Source organism: Triticum urartu, chromosome 4A, assembly GCF_056163025.1.
Source record: "Triticum urartu cultivar PI428250 chromosome 4A, HENAU_Tu73, whole genome shotgun sequence".
Lineage (NCBI taxonomy): Eukaryota > Viridiplantae > Streptophyta > Magnoliopsida > Poales > Poaceae > Triticum > Triticum urartu.
In genome coordinates, this window is record NC_141876.1 from 233,951,268 (window position 1) to 233,972,793 (window position 21,526).

At 50.2% G+C, this 21,526-nt stretch overlaps 2 protein-coding genes and 1 pseudogene across 10 annotated transcripts in view; all 3 read right to left on the reverse strand.

Moving 5' to 3' along the window:
- Positions 1-55: 55 nt before the first annotated feature.
- LOC147975464 (uncharacterized) lies at positions 56-3,972 on the reverse strand. The gene is made up of 6 exons (XM_087520435.1): positions 3,809-3,972; positions 3,115-3,359; positions 2,616-2,843; positions 2,272-2,429; positions 664-2,160; positions 56-403 (listed from the first exon to the last, which is right to left on the reverse strand). The coding sequence occupies exons 1-6, from the start codon at positions 3,970-3,972 to the stop codon at positions 56-58; spliced, it is 2,640 nt and encodes an 879-aa protein (XP_087376561.1).
- On the reverse strand, positions 2,199-5,938 carry LOC147975465 (uncharacterized; annotated as a pseudogene).
- A 1,003-nt stretch (positions 5,939-6,941) lies between these two features.
- LOC125551464 (DEAD/DEAH box helicase) overlaps positions 6,942-21,526 on the reverse strand; it is a 51,529-nt gene continuing 36,944 nt past the window's right edge. For 2 of the 9 annotated variants that reach the window (XM_048714716.1, XM_048714710.2), the window contains 6 exons: positions 15,344-15,388; positions 14,964-15,134; positions 14,695-14,880; positions 13,886-13,968; positions 7,483-7,865; positions 6,942-7,391 (listed from right to left, as the gene is read on the reverse strand). In XM_048714716.1, the coding sequence (XP_048570673.1) occupies positions 7,826-7,865; positions 13,886-13,968; positions 14,695-14,880; positions 14,964-15,134; positions 15,344-15,388 (525 nt within the window). In that variant the 3' untranslated portion in view covers positions 6,942-7,391; positions 7,483-7,825. Of the gene's footprint in view, positions 7,392-7,482; positions 7,866-13,885; positions 13,969-14,688; positions 14,881-14,963; positions 15,135-15,343; positions 15,389-21,526 lie in introns of those variants that run through there. The other 7 variants (XM_048714711.2, XM_048714714.2, XM_048714712.2 and 4 more) reach the window with 7 other exon arrangements.

Here is a 21,526-nt window from a genome sequence, read left to right on the forward strand (position 1 = left end):
GCGGTTTTAGAGACCGCTGCAGGACTACAGAAGACTGAGAACTACCCAAAACTAGTTAGCCAATACCCGTGTTTGGGAAGCATCCTGTAAATGCCAGGTCCCGCTGAATGATAGCGTCTAGGGCGAGTGCGGCAACCTCACGGTGCGTCAGTCTTTGTCCGGTGAAAACACGCCTATTTCGCTCCTTCCAGATTGACCATAAAGTGTAGATGATTCTCCCACTACGCCGCCGGCGGCCCTGCTTGGACTGTGTTGTTAGTGTTTTATCCCACCAGTCGGACACGTTCCTAGGCTCCGGGAGGAAGCCCGAGATTGGTACGCCCTCGTTTGTCCAGGTGTTCACCTGGTTCCAAACCGCGACCGTGAAGGGACAGTCCTTGCAGAGGTGAGTTGCAGTTTCAGGCTGTTGGAGGCATAGCAGGCACCTGGGGTCATGAGGCCATCCCCTCACAGCCAGCATATCCGCGGTGAGGATTCTCTCATGAAGAACGAGCCAGGCGAAGAATTTGCATTTAGGCTCAGCGTTTGCGTGCCAGACCTTCGTCGTGTCGAACCGTGCATAGGAGCCGAAGAATTGCGCGCCGTAGGCCGAAGCCGCGGAGTACGCCCTGAGGTGGTTAAATTCCAGTGAATGCAGTCCTCTTGGGAAGGCTGAAGGGTTGCCTGCCCGATCTGCTCCCAGAGAGTCACAAATTCTCCCAGTTGCTGCATGGTCTGAAGTTTGGCGACCGCCTTTATCCAGTTCTCGTTCGTGAGTTCTTTGTGCACCGATCTGTTCTTTCTGGAGGTGATCTTGTAAAGCTCTGGAGCCAGAAGCCTGAGGGGGCCGCTTCCAGTCCAGTTGTCCTGCCAGAAGAGGGCCTTTTGCCCATTGCCCAGCGTAATCAAGGTGCATGCGCGAAAGAGGTTCATGTCTGCTTGGTCACATGGTAACTCGGATCCCACCCATGGCCTCTCTGGGTCAGTCCATTGCAGCCACGGCCACCGTAGACGTAGGGCGCGGCCGAATCTCTCTAGGTCCATGATTCCCAGGCCGCCCAAATGCCTGGGGCGGCAGACAGTCTTCCAGTTAACAAACGAGTGGCCACCCGATGTCTGAGTTTGGTCCTCTTTCTGCCAGATGAAGGCCCGAATGATTTTGCCAATCTTTCGCAGGGTCCCCTTTGACAGGTTAAGGGCGGTGATGTGGAAGGTTGCCATGGCCGTGAGAACGGATTGCGCAAGCGCCATCCTCCCGGGTTTGTTGAGGAGTTTTCCTTTCCATCTAGGAAGCCTACCCGCGAATCTGTCAATGAAAGGTTGCAGAACAATCCCTCTTAGCCGGCGAAAATGCAGTGGTAGCCCCAAATAACGTCCCGGGAAGGTGGCGATCTTGGCGGGGAAGACTGATAGCACATCTTGAAGGTCAATGCCCGCACATCTAATCGGGAAGACCTCAGTCTTGGTCAAGTTTGTGACAAGTCCGCTTGCGTCTCCAAAAGTCTTCAGTATTGCCGAAATCGCACGTAGCTCGTCCTTGTCTGGGTTCGCAAAAATGCCCGCATCATCGACGTAAAGGGATATCTTGCATCTGGCCGTCCTTGCACGAATGGGCTTTAGGATGCCTTGCCGGGAGGCAAGTTGAAGGATCTGCTGTAGCGGGTCAATGGCCAGGATGAAAAGCATAGGTGATATTGGATCGCCCTGGTTAAGGCCTTTTGCGTGGCTGAATTTTCTGCCGGGGTTTTCGTTAAGAAGCACCCTTGATGAAGAAGACAAGGAGAGGCAGATCCAGTACCGCCAACATTGTCCAAACCCCAGGCGTTGCATGACCTCGAGCAAGAAGGCCCAATTTACCGAGTCAAAAGCCTTTGAAATATCGATCTTGAGAAAGAGGCCCGGGATGTTCCGAGGATGCAGGTCCTTTATGAGGTTCTGAACATGCAGGAAGTTGTCATGGATGGAGCGTTTCTTCACGAAGGCACTTTGGCATTTGGAGACCAAACTGGGAAGTATAGGAGGGGGGCTATTTGCTAGCAGCTTGGAGAAGATCTTGGACAGGCTATGAATCAGGATGATTGGTCTATAGTCTCCAACCACACAGGCGTCGGCCTTCTTGGGGAGCAGTATGATGTTCGCGGAGTTAATGAGAGAGACACAGTCGCCGCGGAGGTTAGCAAGCTGAAGGATTGCGTCAACAATGTTGGTTCGGATGATGTCCTAGCATGCTTTGAAGAAGGCTCCAATGAGCCCATCCGGGCCAGGCGCTTTTACGGAAGGGAGTGAAAAAACCGCGTCTTTTATCTCGTCCTCATTGAAAGGTGCCTCAAGTTCTGAGAGATCCTGCGTGGTCATCTCCAGGTTGTCCCAATTTAAACTTGAGTTACGGGGCGTGGGAGCACCCAAGTGGTCCTGGAAGTGGGAGAGGAGCACATGTTCCTTATCCTCGGCTGAGATGGCAACACCATGGTCCGTGTGTAGTGTCTGAATGTAGTTTTCTCGTCGGCGTCCATTCACCTTTGCATGGAAAAACTTTGAGTTGACGTCCCCAAGCCTGATACGCGTGAGGCGTGCTTGCTAGCGGAGCTTTATCTTCTGGAAGGATAGGAGACCAAGATATGAGAGCTTAAGCCTACGTCTGAGCCCCAGTTCTGCCGGGGAGAGAGACCTTCCCTCCTCGGCCAGGTCGAGACGCCAGATTACCTCCTTTGCAATGTCAATCTGTGTTTTAAGCACTCCAACTCTTTCTCTTTGCCATTTCTTGAGGGCCTTTGCAGTCCTGGCCAGTTTGATGTGTACCTTGCGAACTGGGTTGGTTGACTGGACGTTTTTATTCCAGGCTGCGGCCACCGTTTCCTTGAAACCTGGGAGACGAAGCCAGAACTCCTCAAACTTGACAGATGGATGCCGACGTACCTCCGTATCCCCAAGGAGGAATAAGGGGCATGATCCGAGCAGGCCGACGAGATGGCTTGAAGGTGCGCATTGGGGAAAAAACATCCCAGTCGTCCGAGTGGAAGAAATGATCTATCTTTGTGAGCACTGGATTCACTTGAGCATTTGACCAAGTGAATTTTCTGCCTGACAGTCGAATCTCTTTTAGCTGTAGGTGATTTAGCGCAGAACGGAAACTACCCATGAGGCGGTTATTGATGTTTTGGTTGTTCTTGTCAGCCGCTCTGGTGATGAGGTTGAAATCACCAAGAATGAGCCATCGTGGCTTGACAACATACTTCAGCTCTCTGAGCTCGTTGATGAACAGAAGCTTCTCTTGTTCTCCCTGAGGGCCATAAACGCAAGACAGTGTCCAGTCGAGGCCCTCAGCCACCATGGTCACGGTGGTAGAGATAGTTCCTTGCGTAGCGTGGAAGTCCGAAAGACTGAAGTAACAGTCAGAGACAGCCATTATCATGCCCCCCCTAGAGCCAACAGCCGGGAGGACCTTGTAGTTTGCAGTAAAGGAGGGTCCGAGCATGCTTGTAATCAAAACATCATCAACGTGATCAAGCTTAGTCTCCTGGAGGCAAACAATTGTGGCCTTGCAATCTCGGACGAGGTCCCTCACGGCTTCGCGACGGGCAGGGGCATTTAGTCCACGCACATTCCAGCATATAAGTTTGACATTAGGTTGTGCCATATGAGGAAACAATAAGCACGCAGGATCTGAAAACTTGAGACAGTCGACGAGGATGCACACTGGGGTGCCGCTTTGTGAACATGGGGACACTAAGTTGCGTACACTGGTTCTGAAGAACTCGAAAGGGGGCAGCAATGACTGAGTAGCGAACGACGACACACACGGTAGCAAAGCAGTACGTAGAGGAACTACACATTGTCAACTTCAGGTTCTTCAATGGTGGTGGCTTTCTTCTTTTCTGGCTTGGAGTTGGTCGCCTTAACATGCTTCGCGAGAGTCTCGATTGCCAGGATGACCGGAGCAGCGAGGGGCCTGTTGAACAGTGCCGCATAGGCCGTCTGCACCCCGGCGTCCATCTCTGACTCCGGGCCGAGCAGGTTGCAGGCGCGAGCAATCAACTCCTGGACCGCCGAACTGCCTTGCAGGGCTTGACGTGTCTTCTTTTGCGCGAGCCTCCCGCTCCTCCGTGACGAGGAGAGGTTGACTCCTTTGGCTCCTTTGGTCCTGGGCGGTTTAGGCACCAGGGCAGGAAGCAGGGGCGCCACAGGGGGGGCTGCCACGGAGTCCAGGAACCGGCGAAGCACACAGGGTGTGGGCGTGGTGCTGTTCTGGAGCGCCGCTGCGTCGCCGCCGTCTAGTGTCGTGTGGACAGGGGAGGCCGGAGTCAGAGTTGCCGCGGGTGTCGTGCTTAGGGCCCCAGCAGCGCCAAGGTCGGCAGTGGTGCGGCCACCGGCGTGCGCACAGGGGAGTCGCATTCTGGTGACGGGTCGGTCGTGGCCATCGGAGAGTGGGAAGGGGAACCATCATGGTTCATTGCCTTCAGGCTGGATAGGGGAGGCATGGCGCCAAAACCCGGAGGAGTGTCGTTGATGCAGAGCGCCTCGAGTGCATGGCTGACGCCAATGCATGCGCCACCGTCGGACCAGGCTTCCATCCCCACGGTCGAAGGCGTGGGCGTGCCGACCTCCAGGGACGGCGAAGACGCCGAGCCGGCCCCTGCTGGAGTCGTGGCAGACGCGGCCGGCAGGGCGATTAGTTGACGCAGTTCAGACGCCTCGCGGAGCATCATAGTGCGAAGAGCCAGGCGCGCATCCGCCTCCTTGCCACCGAAGACTCGCCGGCCCTTTGCCTCGGCCAGCGCCACCACCCCCATCTGCCGGAAGCAGCCCACGGCGGGGGAGGGATCGGCAGCGTGGCGCCTCCCGCCGTTGTCGCGCCGACCCCCCGACTGCCCGTCACGCCTTTGTGGGGAACGCGAGCGGGGACGCGGAACGGCTGCGTCATGCCTGCGCCCAGAACGTCGGTCGTCGTGCGCACCCAACCTGTCGTCGTCGTTTTCGCCCTCGTCATCATGCCGCCGCGGCCGCAGCTCGCGGCAGGCTCCATCGCCGCTGTCGCGGCCCCGGGGTGCACCCGGCGTCGTGGTGCCACGGGAGTCGAACTCCCCTGGGATGACGACATCGTCAGTGGACACGGGCACATGGCCGTCGATGGTTCCGCGCTGGCATGTAGGAAACACGGATGTTGGTGGCGAGTATGGCATTTGGCGGCCGTCCTGCGTCTCCATGTCAAGGGGAGCTGATGTGTAGTCTTCAACATGCAGGAGATGGACGATGATGCGGAAGGTGGCGCCGCGAAGGCAGAGTGTCGGCTGCCGCGCGGAGATGGTGACGCCGTCGGCGGCGCGCGAGGTGAAGGTCAGCCAGACCACCTTCGGGATCCTGCTCGGGCTGCTCGTCCATGCCCATAGGCCGATGTCGCGCGTATCCGACATGGAGATGGAGCGCTCGTCCATGACGTCCAGCGCGCAGGTGCGGCCGATGACGCGCTCGATGATGGAGTGAGGCGCGCGCGGAATGGCATGGCTGCGCCGAGCGCGTGCGCCAACGGCCTGATGAAGACGAGCGTGCCGTCTCCCATCCGGAGCCGGCCCCTGTCCAGAGCTGCGGTGCAGAGCTCCTTGCGCTCGAACTTGAGGAGGAACTCCTCCGGGTAGTGGCTGCTGACGGCAACATCGCCCCGCCATAGGCGAAGCCGGTCGTGTAACAAGCGCTCCACCAAGTCCGGTGCCAAGCGGCGAGGCGCGTCAACCGCCCAGGCAATGGCGGCCGTCTGCTCCCAGGAGCGCCTGTCGCGGTCGATGTCGAAAGTGGCCGCAATGATGCAGGTGTCCTCCTCCAGCCTGGACTCCGGCGCGCCGAGGCCATGCTGCGCCATGTCGAGCGGGGGCGAGGCGGGGAAGCCTTGGTGGGGGCGACAACGTCAGCCCGGGAACGGCCCGAGCTCGGCGTGCAGGTGGAGGGAGGGCGCGGGAGAGGCGGAGTGGGTGGCGTCGCGTCGCGCACAGAGCAGAACCGGGCGCGGTGGCCAGAGTGGCCGCATGCAAGGCAGCGTAGAGGCTCGCGGCAGGAGCGGACGCGGTGGTGCTTGCTTAGGCAGCAAAGACACCTCCCCCTCGTCTCCCTTAAGAAGTGTTGCCTCCTCTCCTCGGCCAGGCTGTCGCCGAGCCCGGCCGGACGCCCGTCGCGTCGGAGTAATGGCGCGTCCCTTCGTGGATGACGCCTCGAGACCACCGTCGTCCAGGGCACGGCGCGCCCATCCCCTCCTGTCGCGCCTTCTGGTGCGGCTTGAAAGTCGCCGCCATGAATGCCCCCCTGCAGGCGCAACCACCATGGAGCGGAGCCGGGGGGCCTTAAATGCAGCGCCAGACGAGGACGACGCGGCACAAGAGTCCGGTACGAAGCCCTCTGAGCCCACCAGCGAGTCGGGCACGTAGCCAGACGAGACCGGCGAAGCAGGGCGCGGGGGCGAAGTTGAGGCCGGCGTGTCGGAGTGAATCTGGATCTGGCTTACCGGGAGCTTGACGAGGCCTGACACAGCAATGATGGAACCCTGGCGCTGGGAGAGGAAGCGCAAGGATGGTGGGCTGGAAAGGAGCTGGGGCAGGTTAGCCGGCGGCAACGGCAACGGAGGTGGCGGCGGCAGGGCCGCCGAGCGCGTCGCGGGAGCAACGGCAACGGTCATTCTCAGTTCGTGTGATCCTCTATCGTTTATGGGATTATCTTCGATCACCTGGGCAGGGATTTCAAACTATAGACGATTTTAGAGACATTAGCAGTGCGGGAAGCATTGGCCCTTGCTGATGATTAATGCTAAAAATGATTAAGGTTTCATCGGACTGTCTTCAGGTAGTCAATGACTTAAAAGGCAATCACGGGAGATGCCCACGAAGCTATACTTAGGGAGGTCAGACTACATGCACAAGCTTTTGAGGAGTGCAATTTCAGTCATGAGAGCAGATCAAGAAATCATGAAGCTGATAGTCTAGTGAAATACTCTTTGTACTTAGACATAGGTAGACGTGTGTGGCTACTTGAGCCGCATGACACTGTAATCATACCTCTGGAACGAGTTAATCAATAAAGTTTTAGTTCCCCTAAAAAAAAGAGAAACCTACCCTTTGCTGAATCAAAGGGATCAAGTAATCAATCACTCAATCTCCCCACCTAATACAGCGCATTCTGATTACAAAACTATACGTTACCAGTCATGAACCCTATGCACCTGTTACTCGCAATGCTGGATTTTCTCCATCAGAAAGCCTCAGAAGAATCTTGGAGATCTTCTCTGCAATAAGAATCTGAACCAGAATTCTTTAACGCCATTGATGAACAGCATTTCAGGATATCAATTGTGCATCACACCAGCCACTGCTAGCTAAACGAAACTGTCAGTGGATGCAGAAATGTAGTTCACGCCTTTCCATTTGGGCATCCTGAAAATTTTCCCAAGGAAGTCAGATATTGAATGCCATATATGAAAGTACTGGGGACTGGAGGAGAATCTGGAGCTTTAAGGTAATATACCAGTTTATGTATAGGTATAATCTGTCACACTACATTTTCACAGATTTTCTTAACAATGTTGCATATTATTGGTACACATTTGCCTGAAGTGACAATACCAACACACCAATGGCTGATTAATTGCCTGAAGTGACAACACCAACAAAAGAAGAGACCGTCCCATGGCCAATTAATTGAAAAATCGACCGATTAATTGAATATCTGTGTCTTGCCTTTTCATTTTCTCGAACATGAATAGTTCATTCCAGGTTATAGTTCTTGTCCTTTTCCAATCAAAGAATCTAGTATCTCACAAGGGCTGGCATTATTGCATAGCAATCCGCTAAGCAATGAAATAGCCAGTTCAGAAGTAGTGTGTCTGGCAGATTGACCAGAAGTTCCGCCTACAAAATAGCAAACCTGTTAATAAGGTAATACCTGGAATAAAATATTTAAACTGGTAGAGTTAAATTCAAGTCCTGAGGTCCCTATCTTTGAGGCTCAAGCTACTTTCACGCCTGCACTTTAATCCTAGACAATAACCAATGTGAAAGGATCAAAACCATTTTTCTCAATGATTGACTGCTAAAAAAGATCCTAGATTTGTGCTACGCTAACATAGCCATGTATTCCTTCGAATACCACGACATACATCTACGACGGTCCAACTCACCTACGAATTAATACCCTCTGTCCTAATCCTTCAAAATCGCATGCACTTCTGTGGAATGTTAAGGCAAAGTTCTTGGTGCAGGTATCAATCAGGTTCATCAGGCAACGCTGCCGCCCCCCATGAGCGCCGTCTTTGTGTACTATGGCTGGACTGAAGCTTTTCCCTCGTAATAACTCCAGCGAACAATTAGGTAAGCTAAAAATTCATAACTCCCAACTCTTTTCTTTGTTCAGTGTTCACGAAGATGAAGCAATTTGGAAATCCGAAGAATCCTCGGTCTAGTTTTTTTTCGATTCACCAGCAGGTTACCATCATCAAGTCTTCAATTGATGACTCGGACTAGCACGAAACTATGTCTCCGGCCACGACAACACCAGTAACCATTTCTGCATCAACTTTGAGAACATCGATGTTCGGAATTTCCTCTCTGCCATTTTTCACCATTTTGAAACAGCTGGTATGTTTCTTTTTACTATAAAAAACAATATTTGATTATTCAAAATATTAGTACTAGGTCCGTAGTCAATACTTAGCACAATTAGGTGAAGCAGGTTGAGACATGATCATCACTGGCGACGACGCCGAGTACATTGCCTTTGTGAAGGCCTCTTATGTCTGATCTTGGCCCTCTTCACAACTTTCTTGGGATCGAAGTCTCTTCTACCTCTGATGGCTTTTTTATTTCCCACGAAAAGTATATCCAGTATCTTCTTGCTCGTGCTGCTCTTACTGATGAGCGCATTGTTGAGACTCCCATGGAGCTCAATGTTCACCTCCGTGATACTGATGGTGACCCCTTGTCTGATCCGACACGTTATCGCCATCTTGTCGGGAGTCTTGTCTATCTAGCTGTCACTCGTTCGGATATCTCTTATCCGGTCCATATTCTGAGTCAATTTGTCTCTGCTCCCACTTTAGTTCACTATAGTCACCTTCTTCGTGTTTTCCGATATCTCCGGGGCACGATCTCTCACCGTATGTTCTTTCCTCGCTCCAGTTCCTTCCAGCTTCATGCCTATTCGGATGCTATTATTACTGTGTTTTTCTTGGTGGTTCTCTCATTGCCTGGAGGACCAAGAAACAGACTGCAGTTTCCGTTCAAGTGCAGAAGCTGAGTTGCGAGCTATGGCAATTTTGATGGCAGAGGTGACCTGGTTACGGGGGTTACTTCAGGACTTTGGTGTTTCTGTCACTACACCTACTCTGCTATTGTCTGACATTACAGGTGCTATTAGCATTGCGCATGCTCCTGTGAAGCATGAGCGCACCAAGCATATTGGTGTTGATGCTTTCTATGCGCGCGCTAGTGTGCAGGATCAGGTTATTGCTCTTCAATATGTGCCTTCCGAGTTACAGTTGGTGGATTTCTTTATGAAGGCCCAGACTAGACCGCAGCATGGCTTCTATCTCTGCAAACTCAGTGTTGTTTATCCACCACGAGTACTATTTATATAGCCATGTAGCCTTGTGTATTTACCCCGTTGTATAAGGGGGTTTCTGCATATCCTACACATGTATATATACTGGCCTATGGACGCATGGGAATACAAGTTGCATATTTCCTAACACTCCTCACCTTCGGCGTTGCCAATATCTTCGCCGGCACCCTCCCAATGGGTGTGTGATGCACTGCGAATTGGCTATTCTGCAGCCGATGTTGCCGTGATGGACCCGATCCCAGTGTCCGACCCTGCTTGCTTCATCACATCGTCATCTTTGTCAATGGCAAGCGAGCTAGATGCGGCACATGCTCTAGTTCGCGTGTCTTCGCTGGTCAGAGAGTTGTTGTGGCTTGATCCCCAATGTTGTGTTTCCGACGACAATGCTCGAAGAAGCGCTTGAGCTGGAGACTCGGACAATGTTTGAAGGGAGCAAGACGGCACGGGTGACGCGCAGGACGCCCACCGTGGCTTCATCGTCAGCATCGACGACGATCTCGTCCCATCGGCAAGTACATTTGAATTCTCTAGCTCCCTCGATCGGGCAGATGGCCAAGCACATCCCAAGCTTGATGGTTTCTCAGGTAGGGCAAACGGCCTAGCCCACGCCTCCTCTGCTAGCCGAGTTGCAGGGTAGAAGCCCCAACTTAACTTCGCCTCATTGGTCGCATCTGATGTGGGTCAACAGGAGGCATGTGCGCATCGCCAGCGACCATGTTGTTCATCACTGGAGTTTAGCACGCCATGTAGAGGTCGAGCTCCGTCTGTCGTGAGATTATTGAGCTTTAAGCCCATTTCACTATTTCCAATAATTCCTAGGAAACCCCATAGGCCAATGTGGCCCATTCATGCATGAAGGGAGTGTAGAAAGTTTAGTCACATTCCGGTTCCGGAGAGTGTTGGACCAACATATAAGGTTGGTTGCCTCACACACCGATAAGAGCTTGAGAAGAGGACACACATGCGCGCTCCTCCGCCGCCTGCCTCACCACGCCTCGCATGGGCATCGTGTTTCGTGATTGAAGAGCCATGCTAGGACCTGTACCACGTGTGCGCGCTGCCTTCTTTTTGTCACGCAAGAAACAAATTGAAACATTTTGCACTAATGGAAAACTAAACTGAACAATTATTGGGATGTTTCTCTCCATCTCCTCATTAGTACTTTTAGTTCCGTTTTCAGACTATTAGAGGCCGCTTCCCTTCCATAGACAGCCACTTCGTCTTCTATGTGTCAGCCTCGTTCCAGAGCCTGCCTACTGCTTTCCCATCTCACTTCACAGCGTGCACCACAAAGTGAGACAGCAGCCCTCTTGTGATCCTATACGAGAGGAGCGATCAAATCTTTGGGGAGTGCTCTCGCGGGATTGTTGGATTCTTCTCTACAGTGCTTGTGCACGACTACTACCCCGATGCTGGCAACCTCTTCAGCAACATGGTTACCGATGTGTCCGACTCTTCTTCTACCGCACTTGTTCTTTCCCTTATGCTAAGGATTGCTTCTGGATTATTTGTACTAGCAATTGATCTGGACATTGTGCTTTTATCGTACATGCCTGATTATATGTCTAGCACTTTTGCTCGTTCAGTTGTACATGCTTTTATCTTTTTATCTGTTTAATCTGTTTATCATGATTTATGTATCGCATTTTTGGATTAATTTGAAGGGGAACCTTGGCGCAGCGGTAAAGATGTTTAATCTGTTTACCATGAGGTCCTTGTGACCATGAGGTCACGGGTTCGAGTCCTGGAAACAGCCTCTTGCAGAAATGTAGGGAAAGGCTGCGTACTATAGACCCAAAATGGTCGGACCCTTCCCCGGATCCTGCACAAGCCAGAGCTACGTGCACCGGGCTGCCCTTTTTTATTTTTGGATTAATTTATATAGAAAATTGCTCAAATATTCAACATCTGTAATGGTAGATCGTCGAGCTTACGCATCGGTGCTCATGTCAGATCAGGTATCTGCAGATGCCAGCGATGGTCGTGGGCGGTGGGCCCTTCCTCACATGGCTCCCGACATAGATGGACAAGGGGGTCACGGTGACAAGTACATTGACGGCTCTCAGAGTGGCTGCTATGGCCCTCGTGGGGGCTTAAATGGCCAGGGAGACCATAGTAACAACGATGATGCTCCCATGATCGCGGCGTGGGTTACAGTGGCCATAGCACCAGCTACCAACAACAGCGGGGCGAGTTCTACAGCGATGGAAGTTACCCGGAGGATGAGGTGACAGACTCACGCTCTGTGGTGTAGGCTACACGACAAGGCAGAGGTGGCCACTCCAATGAGAGTACTGCCTATGCCGTTGGTTGCAGGGTAAACAACGGAGGCGGCGGCTACAATGGCTATGATGGTAGCCAAGGTGGCGGGTGTGACCCCGGAAACTTAAACCGCTCGAGTTCGGCACCACTATTGATAGCTACGTTCGTTGTGGCAACCCTGGCGCATACCTGGGCTATGGATTTGTCGGTTAGTTCATTCTCGAAAAGTAGTCCAACCAACTAAACTGAAGCTGGAGAAAAAGTACCGGTCGTACAAAGAACCAAAGGCGCCGACTTGAATTTATATATATATATATATATATATACCCCGCAAAAAAAGAATCTACACACACACACACACACACACACCGTATCTTTTAGCTGGCCCTTCCATCTCTCAAAGTTATAGCTTCAGTTTGATTATCAAATATCAGTTATTATGGAGTATGGGAATAAATGTTGCAGTTGCTTGTGTGGACTATAAAAGTCTTGTCAAGAGCAGTCTTGTCAAGGGGAGCATTTTCCCAATTTGGAATACTAAATTGTATTGTGATGATATAGATCTAAGATAATCCGATCTCTTGGATTTGTGAATCCTTGATAATAAAGGGTTGGCCAAACCGTTTGATAACTTAATTATGCTATGGCCAGCAAGAATGGAAAGTTTATAGTCTGATGATAGTCATTGCTGATGATCAAATTCTTAATCAGAATTGTGCCCTTTTTGTCTGATCATGCAAGTGTGCTGTGTGGCTATGTCATTTGTGTAGTCAGAAGAGTTGGAGAACGAGCAGGCTTTGGTACAAATGGCACCTTTGACTTGTCATACCTTTGACTTATGATGTGATACCAGTTTATGAACTCATTTCTCCTTATATTGTCTTAAGGATCTGTCTTCACTTTCTACTTTTCCCTGATCAAGAAATTTTTTCGGATGCTGGTTTGTGCTTTACACAATCATCCTTTCAGTAATATGTATTAACTTTGATCACAACCTTAATGCAGTAAAAGCTGGTTATGTACACAAGTTTATCTCCCTTGCAAAGGAAACATACATCTAATGTTCACAGTTATGTTGTCTTTTTGTTAATTGTAATTTCTTCATCTGGTTTTATGTAGGTAACTAAGAAGAAAAACTCGAGCAACACTTTAGGTGCACAGACACATGACAGCACATAACTTGCTGAACCTGAATAGTTGAACAAGGTATTGCACTCACCATCCGTGATTTGAATGGATTTATGGAACAGGTTGTAAAATTATATTACCTGCATTATAAGAGTATTATCCAACAACAAAAAAGGGGCAGCCCGGTGCACGTAGCTCCCGCTTGTGTAGGGTCCGGGGAAGGGTCCGACCACTTTTGGTCTTTTCTACCCAGCCTTTCCCTGCATTTCTGCAAGGCAACAGCTTTACCGCTGCGCCAAGGCTCTCCTTCAAGAGTATTATCGAACAATACAGAGTAAAATTATATGTGGACAAGTTGAGGATACTGCACGTGGAAGAGCTTGGCGGCCGATTCAACACCAGTTGTGCATAGGTTACAACTTGCAGGATGGGAAGCACAAGAGTGGATACGATTGGATGGGATCTTGAAGAAAAATTACGAGTGAGTTCGGCATGATCCTCATGGTTCCCTGCATCAATCCTTGAAGAAGCCATCAGAGAACAAGAGAGATTACTTCGCTTCAACTCCAGCTCACTGGTGATTTGAAGGATTTGCCTCTTCTTCGGGCTATGTTAAGGCCAATGTCGCTGATTGATGAGCTTCAGCCTCCAGGTCGCTAATTTGTTCTGTTTCCGCCTGGTTAATTCATCTGTTCTTGTTTGTATTAGTGGTAGATTTTCTATGGATTTGTATGTGTTAGTAAATGATTAAGAGATGTGGCATTCAGCCATGTATTCTGGATGCATTGGCACGCTCAGCCATGTATATTTCCCTCCAGTTTAAATGTTGTCCTAGTATTACGAGAACAATCGGTATTTCTGATAGTATTACAATTTGTTTTTTCAAGGAAAAACACGTTTGGAGAGAGGAAAGGGAGACAACCGTCCAATGCTCATTAAGTAGGTGTGGAGCACAGATGGGAGCAAAACCAATGAGCATGCAAGCCATGTCCAGCGTTTACAGTCCTTTTCAGGGGGAAATGAAGTATATGCATAAAACATGAGACCAAAAGAGAACATGTCAAATAATATGCAACAAATTAACCGTACAACACTGGCAATATAGAAGAACTTATGGGTATATGGAGTCAATGTGCTATCGCGTGTCAGCAACCAATTATTTTCACTTATTTAGTACTCCTTCCGTTCCAAACTATAAGGTGTATTACTGTTTTCAAGAAATCAAACTTTTCTATGTTTGACCAAATTTTCTATGGAAAAAATATCAGCAACTTGGTCAAGCATAGAAGAGTTTGACTTTTTGAAAAAAATAATACCTTATATTTCGGAACAGAGGGAGCATTATTCAATGGATTCCTGGACATGAAACTATTAAGCATTGTGGATTTTAATCCGTTATGTAAAAGCATTGTAGACTAATTCATTATGTATGAACCTAGCAGACCAACATTTTTCACAGTGATTCCTTCAAGTGGGGTTTCTCACATACTACTCCGTATTACTCCCTCCGTTCCCAAATATAAGTCTTCTTAGAGATTCCAACAAGTGACTACATACGGAGCAAAATGAGTGAATCTACACTCTAGAATATGTCTACATACATCCGTATGTTGTAGTCTATTTGAAATGTCTAAAAGGACTTATATTTAGGAACGGAGGGAGTACATACCATTGTCCCTAGCACACCGTTACTTTTCACAGCGGATCTATGTGGAGACTGTTGATATTTACCTTAATTTCCTTTCCAGTGAATGACAAAGAATTGCGATGCGTCTCAGAAGCCATGGTTTCTTCCATGAGCCTAAAAACTTTCCTGCTCATGTTTGTTTTCATGATGATCATTTTGCCAGATGGATATATCCGGCTGATACCAAGATCTGCTGCCATCCGCCTTACATAGAGCTTTTTTAATAGCAACTACACAAAAAAGAAGGGCATCAAGACAAAAAGTTAACATCATCAACACTTAATATCCACATGAAATTTTAGCAACAGCAGACCTCCATATCACGGGGCTCCTTCCCATACTGTCGACGAAGATCTTCTGTGAATTGCATTAAGTTCCATATATCTTGTTCTGCAGCTTGCGCTGCTTCATTGAGCAATTCAACAGGATTTTCAAGATAACTTATGTATTCAGAAGAGAGATGCGGAGAAATGTTAATGTCCAGCTGTGGAAAGAATATAACAAATCAGATGTACTCCCTCCGTAAAGAAATATAAGAGTGTGTAGATCACTAAAGTAGTCATCTAAACGCTCTTATATTTCTTTACAGAGGGAGTAACATTCATGAATGCAAGAAGGTAAAATCATTTGAATGAAATTAGTCATGATTACATGAAGCTATTTAACACAACAAATGAGATTTTTTAGGTTTACCTGAACATCTTTATAAGGAATGGGTTTAAGACGAAATTGATCAACCTAAAAGCAGAAAAAAAATTGTCAAGACTCAAAATAATCACATCATGAAACACCATGACAAAATTTTTAGAAGGAAATTTGGCTCACAGAATGAGTTAAATATCTTTAAACTAAAAATACTGAAATACAAATACATTGCACGCACAATGATGGCAAAGATGGAAATGCATTGGTTTTCCTCCGATGAATAACTACAAGACATAAAGCTCACCATGATATAGACCCAATGAATGAGACACTAATAAACATTATGTGATGTATATGCGCCACAAGAAACCGCAAGGAAATATATAACCATGTGACGACTACCCCAATAAGCATCGTAACACAGCACCAGGTGAACTGTTGTCTTATAGCCCAGGAGATTAACACAAGGGTGGTGAACAAAAGAAGAACACACACGCAGGAATTTTTCTGGTGCTCAGCTGATGCCTTTTAGCCAGAGTGTTTTCCTCTCTTCACATACTAACCAACCTGGTTACATGGCTTTATATAACTCACGTGCACGCACACACATGGTCAAGCCCACAACTGCTTGATCCACTTCTCTCTTAGGCTAGCTACACACACACACGTCCGGCGCTTGCACGGCTTCTCCTCAATGGCAACACGACTCGGCCAAACAAACTGTATGCATGCAGCCTCACACCAACACAGCCTGACCACACTAATACATGTGCACGTAGGCCACATCTCTCCACATGCACTAGTCTCTTGGTCACCTAATACATACGTACATGACTAAGTCTGACTAAAGCAAAGTCACGCCCACTCATCTCCTGGCTTTCCAATCCACTCGCATGCACTCACTCTATCTCTGTGCTGCTGATTCAGCTGCTACACCATGTTGCCGAGCATGCAACTAACCATAACTTAGTAACACTGATGCAACTCTACATGGCTATGACACCATACAACAAATTAAACATGATCTAATCCTATACGCTTAACACCAATAACAAGATCAATTCCAACATGAACTAGCGGTTTAGCACCACCGATGTAAATACATAAATACATATATGGGTAGTAGAATAATAGCTTGTATTATGAACAGCCTTTACATAACCGGATATGGCTTATAAAATGTGCCAAGACTTGGACGGTGAATAGTGCAAAGAAATGGTTCAGTTTTTGTGTTGGTTATCTAAGAGGATATAAAAATAAACTGATTGCCAAATCCACTAGGCAGCATGGAACAACGATGATCATAGAAGGAGAAAGTCCCACTTTACTCCATGGAACTATCAACGAGGGGTACTTTACACCTAACTATTTTCCATCTCACTTAACCCCACTTCCAACACCAGTTCACTCTACCGACTATAATGGTTTTCTGAAGGTAGTAGCGCCCACGAACACAAAGTGCCTTTGGGGCCACCACAGGCAGCCTCGCTGTCCTAACCAGTGAGGGGGTCCGAGAACAAGGGATAGATGCATGCTTGGATTCACCTTTCTAGTTGGAGAATGCACACTAAATTCTATGGCCCATCAGCAAAGAGCATGTTGATGTAGTATCAGATGCTTGGATCAACGTGAGCATGAGATCACATGCTCGACAAAAAAATAAGCGGCGACATATAACAGATTTTGCGAGGGAGATATGGGAGTTGGAGAGGACGAAAGGATGATGCAGCTGACACATGCAAAACCAGGTTCAGTGGCTGCTACAAGGGCATAAACACCTTAGAAATCATTGTAAAAGGTGAAGTGATACAGTTTTAAAAGTTGAGGTGGTTAGGTGAGACACTAAATGGACTAAATGGTAAAACGCTCCTTATGAATAGTTTGAGGGACTAAACTGGACTTTTTCCATAACAGAACAAGTAGGTAGCTTTTGTGATAGTGGAAAGCAATATATCATATATCATATATAACTAAACAGATGATCCCCACTAACTTATTTATCTCAACATGCAAGCATGCCACCTCAACATGCAACCATGTATGGGAAAAGGCGCACCTCAAAATCCAACCATGCATGGAAAAGATCCACCTCAACATGCAACCATGCATGGTGTTGAACATATGGTTTTGCATGTATATTGTATATCCTGGCCCACCTCCTAGTCTTTCGAGTAGAGGTTGAGGCCCACATTATACACCATATATACGTGCATATGCACCCAATCAATACTATCGTGAGTTGCATTGCCAAACCTCTCTTCTACATGGTATCATACCTCTCGATCCTCCCCTAACCCTAAGCCGCCGCCGCCGCGTCCCTCCCAACCGACGCCGCCGCTGCCTCGTGTCGCGACCCCACCCACCTCCCGCTTCCGCCTCCCTCCTAGCTGCGCTGCCTAACCCTAGCCACGCTGCACCTCCCCTGCAGCGCCCCTCTCCACCCGCACCTCCTCTCCACCCACAGCCGCCGCCACCCAATCCTACGCCGCCGCCCCGTCATGGACTCCCCGGGATCCACCACCACCAACAGCTCCAACCCCTTCGCCGGTCCTGCACCCACCGCCGCCGCCATCCATGAGCTCAACATCGAGGCCGGCGTTCCCGTCTGCCTCAACTCCTCCAGCTCCTCATACTATGCGTGGAAGACCTACTTCAGCCTTGTCTTCCGCGAGTATTACCTCACCGAGCACATCGATGGCTCCATCGACCGCGAGTACATGAAGGGCAACCCGGAGTGGTCCACCATCGAGGCCACTCTCATCCGATGGTTCTACCAAACCGTCTCGAAGGACATCTTCCACACGGTCGTCGCGGAGGATGACGATGCTTGCGCCGTGTGGAACAAGATCAACACGCTCTTCACCGATAACAAACTTCAGCACCTCATTTTCTTGCAGCAAGAGTTCTTCGGGTGCCATCAGGATGACTCCACCATCCAGCTTCCCGCAGCCATCGCCGCCCTAGGCCGTTGGGCAGAACCCCTGGACGGGGGTGGTACACGCGTACCACATGCCCGTCCCGCGGGCCCCCGTGTCGGGACTTCTCGGCCCCCGACCCGCGGGCCACCAGGCATTCTTCGGTGCCCCGCAGCAGCCCGCCGGCTACTCTGCCCCGCCCGCCCCGTCGCTCTTCGGTGGCTACGGACAGCCCACTCAGGTGCAGCCCTACGGGGCCTTCCCCACACCGCAGGTCCCCCCGCCATGGGACCCCGCCCTATTGGCCGCGCTGCACTCGGCACCACCTCCAAGCAACTATGGCGGGGAAGGCGATTGGTACATGGACTCGGGCGCCACCGCTCACATGACATCTCATCCCAGTAACCTCACCTCCTCCACTTCCGTTAACACTCCCACTCGTATCACCGTTGGTAATGGTTCGTCTCTACCCATCACCCATGTCGGTCGCACTAATTTTCCTTCTACATCCACACCAATCACTATGTCTAATGTTCTTGTTTCACCTGACTTAGTTACGAACCTTGTTTCTGTTCGTCGTCTTGCACGTGAGAATCCCGTTATCGTTGAATTTGACGATGTTGGTTTTTCTGTGAAGGACGCCCGTACCCGGATGGTACTTCACCGATGTGACAGCCCTGATGAGCTCTACCCCGTGCACCCCGGTGCCACCTCCACCACTCCAGTTGCTCTTGCCGCCGGCGTCAACCTATGGCACGCTCGTTTGGGTCATCCCAACCCCACCGTTTTACGTCAAATTCTTAGGAGTTTTTCTTTCTCATGTAATAAGATTGATGATCATACTTGTGAGGCTTGTCGTCTAGGCAAGCACGTTCATCTTCCTTTTAGTGCGTCCACAACTATTTCCACTTTTCCATTTCAGTTACTTCGTAGTGATGTTTGGACATCTCCAGTTGCAAGCAATACCGGCTACCTATACTATTGGGTGATTTTAGATGATTACTCTCATTATGTGTGGACTTTTCCCCTTCGTCGCAAATCTGATGTCTTTGCCACACTCAGAACATCTACAGCCGCACCCCCAACAGGCCCCCCAGGCGACATTTTCCGCGCCGGCGCAGAAAAAACGCCCCAGTCGCGCCCCCAGGACACCGAAATTCGCCGGCTCGGCCCGTTTTTGGGCCCGACGATCGCAGGCCGAACCCGGCGCACTGGGGGGCACTCGGGGCTCCGGCGCAAGAGAAAAACACGTCTGGCCCACACCGTCAGGCGAAAAGTCAAGTCTATCTTCCAGATTCGCCTCCCAACCCCCGCGCGCTCGGCCGCCAACCGGCTGATCCCGGCGCCGCCCATCGCCCGCCAACGCTAGATAGCCCACTCCCGCCGGAAAAAGAGCAGAGGTTTCGCCGACGCAGCCTCTCCACCACCGGCTGGGCAATTTTTCCGGCATTTCCGACCGCAGAGGGGCAGTGTAGCGGCGGGTACGCGCCCACCACGCCCACAAGGTGTTCGGCGATTTGCCTGCCTCGGCAAAGGACTCGAACGACAAGGAAGCGCTCGCTGCGCTGCTGGAGGAGGAAGCCGAGGCCGACATCCAAGAAGAGGAACATCTCATGGTCCTCGCCGCCCTCGCCGGCTTGCTGGCAAGCAATGAAAAGCCGCGGCGAGGTGGCTCGGCGCCGGGGCGGATGAAAGTAAAGAACCGGCATCGTCTCGAAGGCTACTGCATGCTCTACTCCGACTACTTCGCCGGCGCTCCACTGCACGGCGACAAAACATTTCGCCGCCGTTATCGGATGAGCCGAAAGCTTTTCCTCAAGATTGTGAATTCCATCCGAGAGTTCGACAGCTACTTCAAGTGCAAGAAGGATTGCACCGGCAAACTTGGTTTCACCTCAATCCAGAAGTGCACGACAGCGATGAGGATGCTTGCATACAGAGCTCCCGGTGATTCACTCGACGACTATGGGCACATGGCCGAGTACACCACCATTGAGTGTTTCTACAAGTTCTGTCGGGCAGTGGTGGCAGTGTTTGGACCGCAATACTTGCGAACACCCAATGCGGAAGACACTGCTTGGATCCTAGAACAGAATGCAGCACGAGGATTTCCTGGGATGCTTGGAAGCATCAACTGCATGCATTGGAAATGGAAGAACTACTCGTTTGCTTGGCAAGGGATGTACAAAGACGCCAAAGGTGGTTGCAGTGTGGTACTTGAGGCGGTGGCCACACAGGACCTCTAGATTTGGCACTCCTTTGGTATGCCAGGAACTCACAATCACATCAACGTGCTGAAGTGCTCCCCTGTCTTTGCCAAGCTTGTTGAAGGTCATTCTCCTCCGGTGAACTTCGAGGTCAATGGGCGGCACTACAACAAGGGGTACTACCTAGCTGATGGCATGTATCCGAGATGGTCTACATTTGTGAAGACTATCTCAAACGCTTTGTCAGGAGGCAAGAAGTCCCACTTTGCCAAGGTGCAGGAGGCTTGCAGGAAGGATGTGGAGCGGACATTTGGTGTGCTCCAATCTCGATTTGCTGTTGTCCGGTACCTTGCTCAGACCTAGTCGAAAGATCAAATGTGGGAGATCATGATTTGTTGTGTCATCTTGCACAACATGGTCATCGAGAGCGAGCAGGAAGAGCCAGTGTTTGACACTAAACCATACTACAGGCAGGGTCCTCTAGCCGAAGTTGATCACCAGCTACCGGCAACCTGGACTGCCTACCTTAGTATGCGTCAGGAGATCCGAGACCCACAAGTGTATCATCAATTGCAGCAGGATCTAGTGGAGCACCTATGGAGGATCAAGGGCGACGCCTAGCTCGACGTGTGATGAAATATGGAGTTTTTATTTGTTGAACTATATAATTTGTACTGAACTATTTGTCGTTGCACTATTTTGTTGAATTATTTGATTTTCTGTGATGAACTATGTGATAAAAAAATTATTTATGTTGACAATTCAACGCCGAACCATGCCGAACCACGCCAAATATGGGCCGTTTCTCACCGATATCGGACCATTTTTCTATTTATCTGGGCCGAAAAGCGACCGCGAATGGGCCGATATCGGTGCCTGGGAGTGACCTGGGGGGCGCCGGCTGGATGCCCAACCGCCCCTAGCACCGATTCTACCGCTGGCTCGCCCCCAGGCGGCAATTTTTATGCCTCCTGGGGGGGCCAACGGCTGGAGATGCTCTCACGGCTTTTTACTCCTATGTCACCACACAGTTAGGTCGCCCTATTTTTGCACTCCAAACAGATAAAGGGAAAGAGTTTGATATGTTGTTGTTCGAGGTCTTCTCGCCT

Bases quoted from the DNA above. Each gene is read 5' to 3' on its own strand.
- LOC147975464 (XM_087520435.1), bottom strand. From the start codon at position 3,972: ATGGACGCCGGGGTGCAGACGGCCTATGCGGCACTGTTCAACAGGCCC. The intron at 3,360-3,808 runs GTAGTTCCTCTA...CTGTTACTTCAG, and splicing joins GAACCTGAAGTTGACAATGT to TCTTTCGGACTTCCACGCTA. The intron at 2,844-3,114 runs GTAGTTTCCGTT...TTCGTCTCCCAG, and splicing joins CATCAATAACCGCCTCATGG to GTTTCAAGGAAACGGTGGCC.